The sequence below is a fragment of the Colletotrichum godetiae genome (assembly GCF_030913485.1).
Source record: "Colletotrichum godetiae strain CBS 193.32 chromosome Unknown BDP55scaffold_1, whole genome shotgun sequence".
NCBI classification, from domain to species: Eukaryota; Fungi; Ascomycota; class Sordariomycetes; order Glomerellales; family Glomerellaceae; genus Colletotrichum; species Colletotrichum godetiae.
The window spans coordinates 257,138-273,735 of record NW_026851249.1 but is presented as its reverse complement, the minus strand read 5'-3'; the positions used below and the strand labels follow the sequence as shown (position 1 = coordinate 273,735).

Sequence of the window (16,598 nt, the reverse complement as noted above, 5' to 3'; positions counted from 1 at the left end):
ATAAGGGCTGTCTTGGTCTACGTATCTCTCATATACCAGGCCTGGCCACGAGATACTGTTCAGAGTATGACACGAAATCTTAGTCGCCGTTACTAGGGTAAATAGACACTTTGATAGAAAGGTTCTTTGGTACAGAAAAACATAGCACCTCCAGTGTTCTAAGTTGACGCTTGGCACTTGAATAGTCTACAACTTCACCCTTCCTGTAACTTCTTTTTCAGCCCGCTCGCTATTGACCATCTCAGGGACAATTTCCTCCACAGACGTGGGACCCGCAAGTGCCATGTTAGTCTGCATTTCATGCCTGAGAATCTGCACTAGCCGTCTTACACCAGCCTCGCCATAGCCAGCCGTCATCGAGTACAGAAATGGTCGACCGATGCCAACAGCCGTGGCACCAAGCGCAAGAGCCTTCAGAATGTCCGTACCACGTCTGATGCCGCCGTCGACAAACACCTGGAACTTAGGTCTGGTCTCCCTAGAGAGCAGATGCGGCGCATATCGACGAATCTCGAGAAGCGTTAGCATGGGCGCCTGCGCTGTGTCTTGGGACCTGCCCCCATGGTTCGACAGCACGATACCGTCTACTCCGTGCTCGTGGGCGATGACTGCGTCTTCAACCGACTGTATCCCCTTGATGACAATCGGCAACGATGTGGTCTGTCGTATCCATGTCAGATCTGCCCATGTCAACCCCGCATTCAATAACCCAGAGGCCGTCGTCTTAGCCACGCCGCTGGGCTCCGAAAGGGGCTCATCGCCTACAGTCAACCTCTCATCACGCTCCCGCTTGCCGATGACGGGCGAATCGACCGTCACGAAGATCGCCTTAGCGCCTAACCTCTCTGCCTTCCTAATCGTAGCTTGTGCCTTATCTTGGTTCCGGTCAACGTACAGCTGGAAAAACAACGGCTGTGCTTCGTCCACCCTGGCTCCGAATATGGACTCAACTGACGCGCTTGGCTTGGTGGGCATGCAGTACAGGATTCTTTCCTTGCCCGCAGTCCTTGAGAGAATTGTCTCAGCTTCGGTATGGGCGTATTTGGCCTGTCCAGTAGGCGAAATGTAGAAGGGAAGGGAAGAGGGGAGGCCGAGAATGTTTGTGGACGTGCAGATGGAATCGACATTTCGGAGAATGCGTGGACGGAGGGCAAGTTTGCGGAAGATGCGGCGCGAGTCGTTGAGGCTCTGTTCGTCTTCTGCGCCCGAGTAGTAGTAAGCCCAGCCCATGGGCGAGAGGAACTTTTCCGCGACCTTTTCAAAGTCGTCGGCGTTGATTATGGCGCCTAGATGTGGGAAAGCTGGCTTTTGCTTATCAGGAGTGTTCGACGAGACATCTTGCGGCTCCGGTAGAGTTGCCGGGTCTATTGGGCCCAGACAACGGTCTGGAGATAGGGTTTCTGTGATGAGGTCTGGGTTGTGGATGGCGTCGTAGTCTTCCGTTGCGTCTCTGCCGGCACATTTGATGATGAGCTTTGCGCCTCCAGGGTGCTCATCCAGGAAGTCTAATCTGGCGTGAGCTGGCGACGTGAGAATGGAGACCAGAGCATGCGCCTACCTGTGACGTCCCATACTTGACCATGCACGACGACCCAGCAAGAGTCTTTTGTGTTGTTCTTCGCAACCTCCGTACCACTCACAACCATGGTGATGATGACTGGCGAGTGTCGATGCTCTGGAGCAAGAGCGAGGCGTAAGAGAGATTGGAATGGTCTTGGTGAATCCAAGGATTTCCATATCCCTAGAGCCACTGTAGGATGGACCCGCCTAGCAGACTAAGCACAAGCTTAGTTCTCCCACCCCGCGAAGGGCTCACGATGTCAAACATCTCCACTGGCGGCACCTTAACCCCACGAATCCACGCCAGCCAGGCCTAGGTGGGGGTCATGCTGGCGTTTGTCCACAACCCCATGACGCCGCTGCTGGTCCGATTCGAGACAAACCTGCTCCCCCACTCAAGCCATAGCTTGCTTCTCGCAGTGGAGTCCCCGCGAAAAGGTGGTGCGGCTCCGCAATGTTACGAGATTCAATTCGCCAGAAGATGACGATGTTTGCGGCATCGATGCTGTTAGTCGTCGCATCGTGTTAGGTTTGAGCGGAGAAGTGTCCGGCGACGACGTTGGAACGAGGGAGGCTCGGGAGTTGTCCGGGGCCCCCGGGATGGGGTCCCTGCTAGTACCTGAGCTGGCTCGCTTCATGCGGGGAGACGTGAGCAGCGGGAATGATGATCGGAAATAGGCGTTGTTTTCAATCTTGGTTGTATTCCGTAGGCACACATACGGATGCAATGTACGGAGTATTAAGTACCGGCTATGCATGTATACGCTACCCACCTGCCTTAGCCGTTCCGAAGCTAGTTCATCCAATCCCTCAGAAATCAGCACCAAATGCCGTAGGCAGTAGACGTCATAAACTTCCTGTCCCGAAGGCATCGATTTGCGAATCGATGCGCGGCATTGTTGGACAATCGAGAAGAACAAAAGCGGAACTGCTTACTTTCTCTTCAAGGCGGGCCCGTACGGGAACAGAGTCGTGGGAGTGCAATGTCATTTCGACGTTTTTTTTCCTTTGAATATCTGCTCTGCCTGGTTCGGCTAGGCCCCATAATAAAGAACGGTTGACCGGAGCCGTTGGGAGTTTATCGCAACGCGTCTGTCTCATTTCTCAGATCTACGCTGTTGCGACAGATCTTCTCTTGCTCCCCGAACACGCAGGATCTCCTTTTTGTGTCCCTAACCGTCGCCCAAACGACACCAATCTGAAGCGCAGACCAATGCCAGGCCTCCCGTCAACCCCCCGCAGACGTCAATAGAAGACCAGATAAATGCCCTCGTTGATAAGTAAACCTGGGGGTACCGCACCTGATAATGTTGCAGCCAACGCTGTTGATGCCGCCGTTGGCGACTTTTGCCAACTGCGTCCAGTGAAGCCAACTGAAAATTGTTCAATATGTGGCAAAAAGATGGACGAAGTAACAACTGGGGGATCAGTTCTTTCATACTCGTGTCCTCAAGGAAATACCGACCCGAGGACCGAGAACAATTCTCATGGATCCTTCAAGGAAAGTGACAAATGGGCGTTCAAATCAGTTAAGTGAGTGGGGGAGGTGCGACTTTGAGGACGTCCAACTGAAGAAGGTTCATCGACAGACAGACGATGAGTTTGTCAGGATTCTTCAGACATGCCGCTTGGGCTAAGATCTTAGCCAGAAGGACATCGATCTACTATTGAATCATCCATGTCAAGTTGAGAACGCGACTCATCTATTCAGTCTCAAATCCGCGGCTGATGATGTCAATGTATCTCGACTCGCATAGCTTGATACAAAGCCCCGAAAGTACTGGTGTCTTGAATACGTCAATTACAATAATAACAAAATGAAAGGCAAGTACTGACTGCCTTACGCAAACAGCCGCGCCATACCCAAGCGGGGCTTTGACGTTTTCCGAGTAATGGTCACTAACAAAGTGCACCCTTTAGGCGCAGGATTCAGCGATAGGTGCACCGCCTTTGCGGCAGCCATTGACCTACTTGGGTGATCATCGCTATGCCCCATATTTGGAAGTTAAAGCTTGATATGCCTGTCATTTTGACTGCAAATGTGAGACCTCCTCAGAAATCGCCGTGGCATACAAACTTATGTTGTTAGTTTCACTGACCTTGTATCCTACAGGTTGATCTAATAGCGGGCTTTGCAATGGCGGTCAGGGTAGGATTCGCAACTTTGTCTTATGCTCCGAGATTAATGGCTCCTCGGAGCCTCAAGAAAAGAATTACAAAACGGGTGACCCAGGCTTCGAGGCCGCTAGAGAACGTTACCGTCAGACGGAACAGTTCTTGGCAAAAGAAGATGCAGATCAATCATGTAAGTACAAATCATGCTCAATTGGTTTACAAAATTCATAATCTCCACATGTTTACAAAATCCATGCAGACCCCGAAGTCGAATTCAATAACCGCCAACGACGAGTCATTGGCCCGGATTGCGCAGTAAATGAACTCGGCACGAACCATCCTTACGTGCTCATATCTCGGAAGCAGCTCCCCCTCGCCCCGGGCTGGGCCATGACCATCCACAAGAGCCAAAGCCTGTCTCTCGATCGCTTAATCGTCGACCTGCGCTCTGTTTTCGAAAAGGGCCAAGCCTAGGTAGCGCTCAGCCGTACCCGTTCTCTCCAAGGGCTGAAGATAGATGATACAGACAAATACATGCTTCAGTCGAGCTTGAAACGTGATTCCGAAGTTAGAAGATTCCTGGAGGAGCTTGAAGAGAGGACTGCTGACGGAAGCGGAAGCGGAGATTCGGGCCAAAGTATAGGCCAGAACTCGGGCCAAGATTCTACACAAAATCTTGAGAATGCGGCTGCAAGATGTGAAAGCAGCATTTGAGAACACTGATCGGAGTTGAAGTGCCAGGTAGGTACTTATAGCCTTGGATGATATTGTATGAAACCTTTGCAGGATATGGAACCACGCCCAAAACATTAATACGCTGCGCTTACACTTTCTCTGGACCTCCAACCCTAAGACGCTATCACATGGTCTGGGAATTCGTTCAAATTGAGCCCCAGGGGATCGATCGAGTAACCATGCCAATCTCATTACTCTCCCTTTCTCGTCATTCAACTTAGATTCCTGTGACAGTGACTTGCTCTGGTGCAGACCGACTTACAATCTCTCCAGCTTGCGCCCTCAGATCTTTGCAGAAAATCCTAAGCCTCTCCTCTTCAACTTCATTATGAACTCGTCCTGCTTGATAAGCATGTGCGTTCCAGCTGCCATGCCCTTCATGCCCTCAACATCGTACAAGCTTTCCAAAGGTACATCCCGAACTGAGACTTTGTGGTTTTCATTCATCCCTCCACAAAACACCTCGATAATGTTTCCGTCGCCATATTTAGGATCACGGATGGCAGACATGGCAACCTGGACAACTTCTTCAACGCTGAGCATCAAGTCATCAGCATGTACGCGCTCTCGGCTGTAGGAAGCGTGGAAGATCGGGGTCTGCAGCAGGCTATCAGCACTCGGTTTTTTGCGATCATGACGGACTTGAGGTAATAGGTCAAACATACATCGACTGCTCCGGGACAGATTGCCGCATTTCTGATGCCGGCAATCTTATTCAAGGAGCCGAGGGACTTGCACATGCTAACAACTGCAGCCTTGCTTGAGTAGTAGAACGGTGTCAGGAGGCCATGAACGTAGCCCGCCATACTAGCGATCCAGAGGATGTTGCCTGAAAGATGTCGGTTTTCGGGACGGAGCCAGTATTCGACGGCGATCTGGGCAAGTCTGACGGGAGCGATGGTGTTGACGGCATAGGCTTGGTACATGCCGACCTTGGCATCGGCTTGGTCTCGGGATAGAGGCGAGATTCCGGGCGGGTTCCAGAAGTCGCTGGAGGGTGGGTCATAGATCCCGGCCCCGTTCACGAGCAGATTGACTCGTCCATATGTGTTGAGTGCGGTATCCCACAGTTTGCTTATCTGAGACCAATCGCTGAGGTCTGTCTGATGAAAGATTGCCGACGCGGTGCCGGGCTCGGTTGGTGGGTGAGGGTATTTCTTGAGTGTCTCTTCAGCTTCAGGACGTAGTCTTAGATCCGCCATGATGACTGAACAACTCAACTCGAGAAGAGCCCTAGTCAGCGCATGGTTGATACCTAAACTCTGTCAGTATTGGCCCAGTGCTTGGAGAACTGAGAAAAAATGCCAACCTGATCCAGCACCGGTCACGAGCGCGACTTTGCCATTTACTTCCCACGAGGTCATCTTTGGTATGTTCTTTTTGTGTAAGTCGATCATGTATCCGGTCGGTGATGCTTACATAGTCCGAAGGCAAGCAGAGGTAAGAAAGATGAGACGGAAGCGGTTCTTCTGGGTTTGTGAACTGGTAATCTGGCTTAAGAGTCACGTCACTTTGTTTCACCCGAGCCTTGACCCGTCCGATTACCGAGTTGATGCCGATGCATGTCTATCCATTTCAGTCGACCGGTCTGAGATGCGTTCACTTGGCGGGGCTGAGCCGAAAAGTTGGTCCGGCATTGGCCCGGTATGCGCCAAGTGGAAGAGAGGCACAGCGATTGGGGTCGGCTGCTTGAGCAAATCAACAGTCAGAGGTGACAATATCAGATATCAACAACTAGATTTCACTGGTGTTTTTCAGGTGCTATGAGTCACGTTCAGTGGACTGTCTCTATTTCTTGTGTGAAGCAATTACCTGTTTTTCGGCGGTTGAGTGTTCTTCCCCTACTCCTTGGAAGGCGGCCTTCGGACTCGGCTCTTGCCGTTTTGCTAAGAATTGTGCTACCGACAAAATTCGATAACGTGAAGGATGCACACTTGATGATTGATGAAATTTACAGACGGCTGATGCTTTTGTAGTACTAGAAGCGGAAAGGGGCTCACTTCGACGCGGTGAAAGAACGAGATTGCGTCGGTTCATTGTTGCACCAGTGCAGAGAACTGATGGACGATTTTGACACTGATTCAACATCGCAGGCCGGCTGTACTAGCATAGGCCCACAAGCACTAATGCGGATGTGTTTCCAAGCTATATTAAGAAGACCGACATGACAACGACAAGATGGACATCGCCAGCTTCCGCGAGATGATTTCACTGGCTTCTGGCTTCAGCAAATTGCGGACGATTCGAGTCCCACGGTTCGTTTTCGAACTCGCATTCTCATCTATACTGTTTTCCATAGTGACAGAGTGCAAGTGCTTGGAAGTCAGACTTGCAGCTCTGCGTCTGATAAGAATACTCGGGGCCGAGAGAGAAAGCTGGTTCGAGAGTCACATCTTGTATGCTCTAGGTCGACAACGAATTGAGATGGAACATGGGGTTATTTTGGATGATTTTGACTGTCCCCAGGATTTTGTCTTGCATTTGGATGTGTAGCTTCGAGCCGGCAAATAGTAGCACGTCCCAGTTGCAATCCATGAAATACATTGATGCCGACGGGTTGGGTCGACGAAACGTCTACACTTTTCCTCTGCAGCTTGAGTCTTTTCCAGTGGCACCAGCCTTGACACAGAGTTCTCTCATCCCGCAATTGCTCTGCCCAATGTTTCTTGAACACTGTTTCGCTATAGTAGTAACACTCATATGCCCCAAGGCTCAAATTGTATTGCGTTCGATATCCTGTATCTTTGCAAACTGTTGAGGTAGCGCTGTCATTCTGGGAACCATTTGAGTCGTAACAGTGGCAGTGTTTGTAGCCAGAGCAAGCTTGGGCAGTAATGGAAAGAGCTAGAACGGTAGATAGAGTTTCGAGTTTCATCTTCTATTACAGATGTCAGCAAAAGTCGAGACTTGATGCAATCCTTGGACTTATGGATTGCTTATCTATGATCAGGTTGTCGAAAGGTATCTGTCAATGTTCTGTCAACAAGATTGTTGAAGATGTCGGGCTTATTGTCGAATTTCGTGGGTTTATCTCTTGTTAAGTGTGATAAGCACTGAAAGCCTTGTGAGTTCAAGTTGATTCATCCCCCGGAAGTCTCGGGGACTCTCAACTGTCCCAGACTAATTCAAGGAACTACGGCCCTGAACTTTTTATCTCGATAGATGCGAACAGCACACATGTTCTAATTCAATCTGCATAGCTTTTGTCCCGTAGCCTACTGTAGCTAGCATTTCTGATTCGCCCAAGTTATGGGATATTGATGTATTAACTTTGATAGGCTATAAACTGAACTCGTCTGTAATCAAATATTCAGAAGATCCAATGGCTCTTACGAGTCTGCTACCAGACGCAACGACGCGGTGAGTTGTATTTGTATCCAGAAGCATGATATCGAGTTCACCACGTAGTCTTTTGTGTTGATCAATGCTAGTCAAATCGAAGAAGCTGGGTTGGTCTAATGTTCTGAGGGAAATAACACCGTATCCATATCTTCTGGCCTGGAATGGACTTTCGATGTTCGTCAGAAGGGGTTACTGAAATGAAGAAAGCGTAAATAGTACGGGAGGCAACGGGCATATACTGCTGGGCCATGACATAAGCAAGGTACCAGATTGTATCTGGCTTGACTGACATACTGATTTCTCATCACCTCACTTTGAAGTTTAGTTGTAAGACGGAACGGCGCAACATAACTTTCCGGCCAATTTCGCTAGTAAAGGGTTGTTACTGATCAGCTTGCTTGATTCATCGTTTTTGGGCTTGGCTCGTTGTCTACGTAAGTATGGAGACACTGAACTTTCACTTTTCGTGGAGCAGCGCTGAGGAGTTAAGGTATTCCCATTTGGTATAGTAGATGATACTGGTGCTTGTCAATAAGACACTGCTACTTAATTTCTGGCTAGCTCTTCTATTATCTATATGTATGTATCTATCTGAAATTCCACGTTGTTCAAGCTTTGTGTTGTAACTTAGCATGCTGACTTTGACTGAATGGAGTCGAAACGTAGGTATGCATTCAATCTTAGACGAGAGCTGTTTATGATTCATCGTGGACTTGAATATATTGTGGTTAAACCTCAGAAGTCTTGTTGCACGCAAGTGAACTCATGATAAGTCCTCTCAATTCATATTATCTGTTTCTCTTTGTAACAGATTTCAAATGGTATTGGTATGGGGTATTTCTTTCGGATAGGGGCACAACAGACAATTCGTCAGAATTAGCAAAGGTCTGTGAGACATTTCAGGAACTTAGAAATGCAGTGGTTCAGTGGAGCTTGCTGCCAGCATTGCCAATTATCAACATATGATCCATCACATAGCTGGTCGCGCTGACACTAGAGAGAAACTCCAAGAACTCCGTCAATGAACATAGGGAATGCCAGCAACGCAATAGACTGATTGAGCTGACTACTGATATCATAAGTTAATCGGGCGACAAAGACAGCCAGGCAAGAGCTTACAGTCTAAAGGGGGGGGATGGATTCAAAGCTGCTGATTTCTTCCCGGTGATAGCTCTTCAATCACCTATTATACAACGAGCAAGGTAGAGCCAACGACTTCTCTGCAATCCATCGTGGTTCGTGATTACCCCATGTCCCAATATCATGGAGTCAAGCCACATCGCAATCAGTGCTGCCATTTGCAATACGAGTATGTAAAGTTTCAGGAAGTCAATTAATTCAATCAAACCTTCTTTATGATGCACATTAATATCCACTCAAATCTAACTCTGGTAGTTATGCCCCTGCGGTAATCGTTTCCTGTTCTATAGCCTAGAGCATGTAAGTTCAACATGATCACTTTAGCGTTTCTTCACACGAAATTAAACACCGACGGACTTTTCATGAGCAATAATTACAACTGCGTGAACCCGAGATGGACACGGTTGCCCAAGATGATGTTAAGCCACGTTGCGCAGTGTGATAAGTATTCCCCATACATATAGATTGAACGTTGTCAACAGAAAGAAGTCGTATCGATAGTCCCTCTTGCTTTGCACTCACGATCACAGTCTTTTCCAAACTGCCCGCCAGATACCACCTCTGCCATCAGTGAGTAGCCACTTCCATATTCAATTAAAGCTCTAAATCCGTATAAACCTCATCTAACCCACTTAGTGCATCTAGCAGCCGTAAGCACTCTTTTTGTGCTCGCCGGTGTGGCGATGGCTGGCAACCCTCGGTACAAAGTCAGTTGCGACCCAGCCGTTCCAGCTGCCTACCAGGCTAGCATGAAGGCATTTGAGAAGAAAAACTGTGGGCAGTCCGAGTATTTCGGGCGCCCAGGCACTTGGCATGAAGACACGCAGTCTTGCGAAGCCCCCGGTCCGGAGGGCACCAACACCGAGAGATACTACCATCCACTCTTTGCTAGCTCATCAGGCGGTCCCAACATCAGCCCGCGTTGCCACTGGGTTCTAGCTTAGGACTTTTGCGGAATACCTACATACCGTGCATCTAGCTTTTAGCCTCACTCGTTCTAAGTGATCGGCGATTGGTATTAATTACAGGCCCAGTCCCAGTTGGTCGAACTCCAGTCAAGCAGGACATTGGAAAGACGTGACTGGAGAACACTGGGGTTGCGATGGAATCAGATCTGTTATTGGTTGAAGTTGAGTCGTTGTGGAATCCTGGAGTTTTGAGATAGAACAGAGAGTAGAAATGAATTCAAACAGCATGGGGCTTTTCTATTTGGACTCTCTCTCCAGATCAAATATCTTGGTCGCCTCTCAAATAGGTCGATGATTCTCTTACAAATAAAAGTTGACGTGGCGGGTTTGGAAAGAGATCGAATTCGCCTGATGGCAGCAAGATCGTCATAATCTTTGATGCTAGAAGTCTTACATGTATAACTAGTCGTGCGCTATTGTGCCTTGCCAATTACCCCCGATCGCCGCCGAATGAAGTGGGCTAGATTGATGGCGGGCTTACCCGGTCTGTACAGTACCTTACCTGACGAGACCGTCCCAAGATACAGTCACAAGGATGGGCCAACCTATATGTATAGGGAAACTACAGTATGAAAACGTCGCAACGGGTCACATCCCGGACCCAGTCCGGAAGGCTGGACCCGGTAGAAAAGCCCGGCTCGTTGTTTGCTTGTCCGGGTTGATTTGTGCCGGCTCTCAATCTGTGCGCTTAGCTCCGAAACATTCATTTCTTAGATGAAGCCTGCCCAAATGAAGGAAGGGTGTATGCCGTTTTTGGCCTTGGTAAAGAAAGGTATAGGCTACCATACTCGTTGCCACTGAGGCGCTTGCCTTAGTTCTTCAGTCGGTATCTCATAAATATTGCTAAACCCTCTTACCCTTCTATACCCGACTCAGTTCGGAGAGGGGTGGTTTAACATCCTCCTCCCCTCGTTCTCATCCCCAACAAATCAACAGCAATCTCCAGAACTCGTTTCGCGCCACCCGAGTATTTCGAAGAAATGGCTAACCACTTGTCTCGTCTGCTGTAGCAGCCCGGCGCTCCACCTCCCTCATGAACTTCCTCACCTCGGGGTCCAGCGGCAGCGTACTCCTCATCTTGGTCTTGTTCCCGACGACCTTGAGACCGCCGAGCGATCGCGCACGGCTCAGGGCCACATACGTCTGCCTTCCGTCCCAGACATTCTGCAAGTTGACGCTGACGCGATCGAGCGACAGGCTTTGACTCTTGTGGATGGTCATGGCCCAGCCCGGAACAAGGGGGATCTGCGTGCGCGCCGAGTACGACACCAGGATCTTCTTGTACCCGTTGGCGGTCTGCTGAATCGATGTTTCGATGTCGTGCATGTTGCAGTGGGGCATTATGACACGTTGCTCGCCGTTTGCGAATCTGACTTCGGGGACTGTGGGGCGGAGGAAGGAGGACGAAGGTCAGCGGTTCGTGGCTACATCTTTCTGGATGACCCGGGACACAGGAGAACTCACAACACTCCACGCCCGACGCACCCGCGACGTAGTTGCTCATCTGGTCGTACCTTGCCCACGCGACCTCGTAGCCATAGCTGTCTCCCTTGTAATTTTTCTCTTCGGGCTCCTTAGGCTGGTCGCGGAGGTCCAGCTTCCGTATGAAGCGGATGAGCCTGCCCTGGCTGCCGTTACAAAGACCATTCTCGACGTCGAGCTGCGAGCTAATCATTAGTGCCTCATTCCAGCTGACCTTGGAAGGAGGTGCACGATTGTAGGGCGAGAAGGGAGAACTTACGTTAGCCAGCAACACAACCGGCATGCCGGCCTTGAGGGTCAGATGTTTGTCAAACCGGTGCTTGTCGTTGTTGTCGCCATGGTCTTTTGGGTAGTCCAGGGCAAGAAAGGGTTCTGGCCGGCTGCGAAGCCTGTCGAGCTCCTGGTCGTTGTAGTCCTTGGCTTTCTGCTTGTGACTGAACAGGGCTATGCCATCCCTGACTTCGCGGTGTTGCAGCAGGACGTTGAGATCAGCGTCGGTTGTGTGGCCCAGGCGGATATTCTGGAGCATAGTGATGAATTTCTCATCGGTTTGTCGATGGATCTTGGTTAGATGGATGTAGCTACTCGCCAATATTGTCAGATCTGCGTCCTCGGCTGTACCGTCAAACGGATCATGGTACTCACTGGAAGTTGCACTGTTCCCAGGTCCAGGAGTTGAAAGCCCATTTTTCGGCATCTCGAAACTTCGGGTGCTCCTCATCGCGAGGACAGAAGTGCAGGTTATCTTTCTTGTCAAAGTCCATCTTCCCACACGGCGTCGAAGTACGGCTGGCCTCGTTAAAAGCCACCTCCACAGTGCAGTGCTCAAACGGTTTCACGGGGGGCAGCTGGCAGAAGTCGCCGACGGCGATGATCTGGATACCGCCGAACGGTCGCTCCACCGAATCTTCGGTCTGGGTTCGGATGAGATGGTTGTAGTGGTGGGCGAAAGCGTCCCGTCGGAGCTGGCCGATGACGTCGGAGAGCCGATTGAAGAACTCGCTGTCGACCATGCTGATCTCGTCGATGATAAGGACATCGGTGCTCCTGATGCGGTCCCATACGGTCTTGCGATGCGCGTCTTCGATGAGAGTCCGGGCTGTTTCCTTCGGAGCATCGGGGCCCCATCCGGCGTAGGAATATGTTGTCCTACCGTTGATGTTGGTGGCGGCCTGACCCGTGGGCGCGACGAGGTAGACGGTCTTCTGCTGGGCGTCGAAGGCCTTGTTGAGTGCCTTCACCAGGACCGATTTGCCGCAGCCGCCGGATCTGAGAGGGTCAGTCATGGCCCGGCTTTCCTTCTCCTTAAAAATGGACCTACCCAGTGATGAAGAGGTTGTGGCCCTGCATGGCCAGATCCAGGGCGCGCTGCTGTTCAGGGCAGAGAGGAGGCTCTGGGGCTGCTCCTGCGGCTGGCGGGTCTTCCTTGCCCGTCTTGCGATCATTTTCGCGTTTGATGTACTTGTTCGTTTGATCGGAGTAGCCCCCGAGAGGTATAAATCCCTGTGATTCCCTCATTGCTTCTTCCTCGTCATCAACCCGATCCTCCTTTTTGATTGCCTCCTGATCAGAGTCATCCTCCACCTTGATCGGTGACTCAGAAGTACCACAATGATGGTTTTCCTCGTGTTTGACGGTTTTAGATGGACGTACGTCAAAATAAAAGCCAACTGAAGTCTCCGGGTCAGGTTCGGCCTCCACCTCTCGGAGCCGCTTGACCGGGGCAGGCGCCGACGGGGCTTCAGGGGCGGATACGGTAGACCGACTTGGATGTGCCGGGCGATAATTCATCAAGGAGCCATTATCGATCTCGAGAGCCAGGCCAGCTATGAGAAGATTCACCTGATATGGGTAAGTCTCCTGGGTCACGGAAATGGAAGCCTTCACTCACAGCCTGGTTAAAAGTCGAGCCAGTAGTGTCTGGGTTGATGGATGCGTATTAGTATGGTGATGCAGACGGACTTCATAACCAGTTTCTGCACATACTCTTGTTCTTGCAGCCGTCGGTCTGGTCCTTGGCATCGTCCCAATTTGTGAAGATGCCGTACTTCCTGCCGCGCGCCTGGGGTCCTCGCAGGCTGTAGACCACGTAGTATATGGGGGCATGCCCATTTTTGAGCACGACCGGATTGCGCGAATCTTTGATGTAATCCGCTGCGGCCTGCCTCGCCTGCTGTGATGCAGGGCTGGGATTTCCGACCAGCGCATCCCGGGCCGGCTTGACCTTGGCCATATTTGTAAATGTAGGCGGTGCAATGGTCGTCCTCGAATCTCATCACGAGATCGCGATAAGGGGCCGCGCTAGAAGGTTTCACGGACTCCACATCACGTATTATGCAAGCAATCCCTGGTCGCGCATTGGCCGATGAGCATGGCTTTTTCTAGGCTGCCCACCATGCCACCACCACCTCGGAGGCATTTCTCGTTCCTCGACGACTCATCGACAATGGGTGAATGGCTTGGCTGGGTCTCTGGGGATTTTTCGAGCCCAATTTGCAGCATGGATGCTCGAATTCACACCATGCTTTGTTTTGAATGTAGTACAGCCAACTCCAAGCAGATGTGGCAATTCGTCGAAAAGCTTGGCATAAGGTGGCCATAATTCGAATAACCTCAAACGAATTCACAGATACACGACGACTCTAACGCTAGCCAGTCTCATTTTTACCGCTACTACTGGCAATCGCGCTTCAATATCTTGATGGATTTGATGGTACATGAATTTCAGTCAGGAAGACTCACACATGGTTCTTCTGGTCACTCAGAGCAGCTCTTGCTAAGGTTGAAGCCTCTCATTCACCATATCTGAGTCTTGGTTCTACTTGCTTTGCCTTTGCAATGCCAATACCGAGCATTCCTCTGGAGATCGTTTGTTGTCGAGCAGGCTTACTAAGAGCATAAATAGTTTCACTTAACTACTAGTGTTTTCAACTCGTCCAGATTCGAGTCTACTTACAAGCAACGTGAGTGCCCATAAAACAGCCCTAACCCTCAAGAGAGTGCCGGTAGAACATCTTATATCTTCAGCTGAAACGCTGCCCGATTTGATGAGAGCGCCAATCTAATGAAGATCCGGAGGAGGTGCTAGTTTTCGTCGGAAACAGCATGTAGAAATCATGCAGAGTGAGAGGTTGATCTCAAGAGCCAATGACAATTGAGCGTCAAATCTACCAACATGAACCGAGCGGGAACGTCTATTCTGGTTGGTGCCTGCCTCAGTAGCTCCTCCAGCCACATCTCAGTCATGCAACATCATCAGAACAACTACCAACAAACTGAGATCGGCTCAATTGATGGTGTCTAGCTAGACACAAAGAGTGCATCATGCAGGGCGCAAACTTATCATCACGATCGCAAAAGTTAATCGATTTGCCGGTGGAAATCCAAACTCACGTCCTCGAGGCCCTTGCCTCATCACACCCCGCATCGATCTGCGCCGTCCTTTCAACATGCAAGCATCTCTACAAAGTCGCTCTACATCTCTCAGTCCGCACGTACGAGAGCGCCGCCGGTCCCAAGAACACAAGCGAGTACGCGCAGAAACGCAGCCGCAACCTTGACTTCCTTCGTTACATCGTCATCACCAAGCCCGAGCTTGCACAACATGTGCGCCGCATCGCCATCAAACACGTCTCCACTAGCCTCATCTACCGCACCGCCCCATCAAGCAAGAAACCCTTGGGTCCTGAAAGTGATGAAATTGGCGTGTACACGGACATGATCGATGCTTCGGGCCTCTCCGACCACGTCGAAGATTGGGAGGCTGTGCGACACGAATGGCTTCGAGGCCTCGCCGACGGATTAGTCGAGCAGCAAATTGGGCTCATGTTCCTCGCATGTCCGAAGATCCAGGTTCTCGAACTAGGAACACCTCTCGCGCCTAGACTACTGCCTCGTCTGATCAAAGCTGCAGCGTTGCACGGGAGGAGCATGAAAATCCCGCTACTCCATCACTTACGAGAGTACTGCGGCGAGCCAGAGATACCCAAGAGTCTTTTCCACTTCTTCAACATTGGGAAGGAGTTTCTGCAACTACCTCAGTTACGGACGTTCACGTGCGCCAGCTTATCGAGCAGTGGTCCGAACGGGCACCTCTTCGACGAGAACGCCAACCCTCCCGGGTCTTCAAACGTTCAGAATCTTACTCTGCTGGATGCCAATATCACACAAGAGGGCCTCAGCACAGTCATACGTGTTTGCAGAGAGCTCAAGTCGTTTCACTGGACCCCAGGCGACAGCAGTTTCCTAGACATGCAGATCAAGCTGCAGGATCTAGCCCAAGCTCTATCGCCGCACCGAGATACCATCGAGTGTTTACACATCGACTATCAAGGTCAGTGGCGCAATCAAGAATGGTATGTCGAACAAGAGGGCTTCTTTATCGGAACCTTCCTACGGGAAATGATTTCGTTGAAGTCGCTGCACATCGGCATGGAAGCTTTTACAGGCTTTACCGATCTCTGGACGGTCCCAAGTCTTTATCGCAATCTTACTCAAGAGCAAATGTTGGTGGAATTGCAGAGAGCTCCACGGCTGGCCAATCACATTTCTCCTAACCTCGAGAGCCTCGAGCTGTATGGGTGCACCGGCGAGATATTACCTCACGTTCGAGAACTCGTGGAACTGCACCAGACAGGAGACGCATTCCCGAGCTTGCGGAAGATCCGGCTACGCTTCAATGCAGAATTGTTTGATCCCAGCAAAGTCGGCATGGAGCTCGGGGCAAATTTAAGTAACTTAGACTTGGAGGTTATGTACGACCGTATAACTTGAAGAGGGTTGGAGTAGTGACCTACCTTACGTAGACTACAAATTTATTGAGTCGAATTAACAACGGCTGATTCTATCACACCAAGAGCAGTTCGTAAATCCAAACCACATTGGATGATTAGCAAACATTTGTTGGTGCGATTGCCGAAGCCCTTCCCGTGTGAAGAGATTGCTCATCGATGCATGTGCCACACGTGCAATCGGCTTGGTTTGAGCCTATCTGCAAGAGATGTGGTCATCGCTGAAGAACCCAAAGGACCTTTCTCTTGAGGGCATTCCGAGCCTTGCAGCTTGCCAATATGCAAGGTCTTTTTGTGAGCAGGGGTTCAGCCACACCCCTCTTCTTCAACGCTGCATCACATCTGCACGCGGATCACGAGGCACATCCCACCCACGCAATTCGTCAACGGCAGCTTATCTGAGGGTCTCAAAACGTGGGATCTGATCCCATCCTACTTCCTGATCGATGCATTTCTGACAGTTCCT

General features: G+C 50.5%; 6 protein-coding genes across 6 annotated transcripts; 3 read left to right on the top strand and 3 right to left on the bottom strand.

The window, feature by feature from the left end:
• Nucleotides 1-88: 88 nt before the first annotated feature.
• BDP55DRAFT_639843 (glycolate oxidase) lies at nucleotides 89-1,798 on the bottom strand. The gene is made up of 2 exons (XM_060573289.1): nucleotides 1,559-1,798; nucleotides 89-1,505 (listed from the first exon to the last, which is right to left on the bottom strand). The coding sequence occupies exons 1-2, from the start codon at nucleotides 1,644-1,646 to the stop codon at nucleotides 187-189; spliced, it is 1,407 nt and encodes a 468-aa protein (XP_060436645.1). The 5' UTR covers nucleotides 1,647-1,798; the 3' UTR covers nucleotides 89-186.
• A 1-nt stretch (nucleotide 1,799) lies between these two features.
• On the bottom strand, nucleotides 1,800-2,331 carry BDP55DRAFT_639840 (uncharacterized protein). Its single transcript, XM_060573288.1, has one exon. It carries the CDS (start codon nucleotides 2,316-2,318, stop codon nucleotides 1,956-1,958), a length of 363 nt encoding a protein of 120 aa, XP_060436644.1. The 5' UTR covers nucleotides 2,319-2,331; the 3' UTR covers nucleotides 1,800-1,955.
• A 2,088-nt stretch (nucleotides 2,332-4,419) lies between these two features.
• On the bottom strand, nucleotides 4,420-5,846 carry BDP55DRAFT_639839 (short chain dehydrogenase reductase). The gene is made up of 3 exons (XM_060573287.1): nucleotides 5,720-5,846; nucleotides 5,076-5,665; nucleotides 4,420-5,007 (listed from the first exon to the last, which is right to left on the bottom strand). The coding sequence occupies exons 1-3, from the start codon at nucleotides 5,805-5,807 to the stop codon at nucleotides 4,693-4,695; spliced, it is 993 nt and encodes a 330-aa protein (XP_060436643.1). The 5' UTR covers nucleotides 5,808-5,846; the 3' UTR covers nucleotides 4,420-4,692.
• Nucleotides 5,847-6,221: 375 nt separating this feature from the next.
• BDP55DRAFT_639837 (uncharacterized protein) lies at nucleotides 6,222-6,978 on the top strand. The gene is made up of 2 exons (XM_060573286.1): nucleotides 6,222-6,329; nucleotides 6,387-6,978. The coding sequence occupies exon 2, from the start codon at nucleotides 6,589-6,591 to the stop codon at nucleotides 6,901-6,903; it is 315 nt and encodes a 104-aa protein (XP_060436642.1). The 5' UTR covers nucleotides 6,222-6,329; nucleotides 6,387-6,588; the 3' UTR covers nucleotides 6,904-6,978.
• Nucleotides 6,979-9,002: 2,024 nt separating this feature from the next.
• BDP55DRAFT_625154 (uncharacterized protein) lies at nucleotides 9,003-9,836 on the top strand (the record flags this gene model as incomplete). Its single annotated transcript, XM_060571431.1, has 4 exons — nucleotides 9,003-9,061; nucleotides 9,183-9,192; nucleotides 9,423-9,462; nucleotides 9,529-9,836. 4 exons carry the CDS (start codon nucleotides 9,003-9,005, stop codon nucleotides 9,834-9,836), a joined length of 417 nt encoding a protein of 138 aa, XP_060436641.1.
• A 4,830-nt stretch (nucleotides 9,837-14,666) lies between these two features.
• Nucleotides 14,667-16,115, top strand: BDP55DRAFT_722176 (F-box domain-containing protein; the record flags this gene model as incomplete). Its single annotated transcript, XM_060578559.1, has 1 exon — nucleotides 14,667-16,115. The coding sequence occupies one exon, from the start codon at nucleotides 14,667-14,669 to the stop codon at nucleotides 16,113-16,115; it is 1,449 nt and encodes a 482-aa protein (XP_060436640.1).
• Nucleotides 16,116-16,598: the final 483 nt, after the last annotated feature.

Excerpts from the sequence above, each read along its gene's own strand:
- BDP55DRAFT_639839 (XM_060573287.1), bottom strand. The coding sequence starts at position 5,807 with ATGATCGACTTACACAAAAAGAACATACCAAAGATGACCTCGTGGGAA. Across the intron at positions 5,666-5,719 it reads CGTGACCGGTGCTGGATCAG|GTATCAACCATGCGCTGACT; the intron begins GTTGGCATTTTT and ends GACAGAGTTTAG. Across the intron at positions 5,008-5,075 it reads TCTGTCCCGGAGCAGTCGAT|ACCCCGATCTTCCACGCTTC; the intron begins GTATGTTTGACC and ends AGCCTGCTGCAG.
- BDP55DRAFT_639843 (XM_060573289.1), bottom strand. The coding sequence starts at position 1,646 with ATGGTTGTGAGTGGTACGGAGGTTGCGAAGAACAACACAAAAGACTCT. Across the intron at positions 1,506-1,558 it reads TCAAGTATGGGACGTCACAG|ACTTCCTGGATGAGCACCCT; the intron begins GTAGGCGCATGC and ends ACGCCAGATTAG.
- BDP55DRAFT_639840 (XM_060573288.1), bottom strand. The coding sequence starts at position 2,318 with ATGCATAGCCGGTACTTAATACTCCGTACATTGCATCCGTATGTGTGC.
- BDP55DRAFT_639837 (XM_060573286.1), top strand. The coding sequence starts at position 6,589 with ATGGACATCGCCAGCTTCCGCGAGATGATTTCACTGGCTTCTGGCTTC.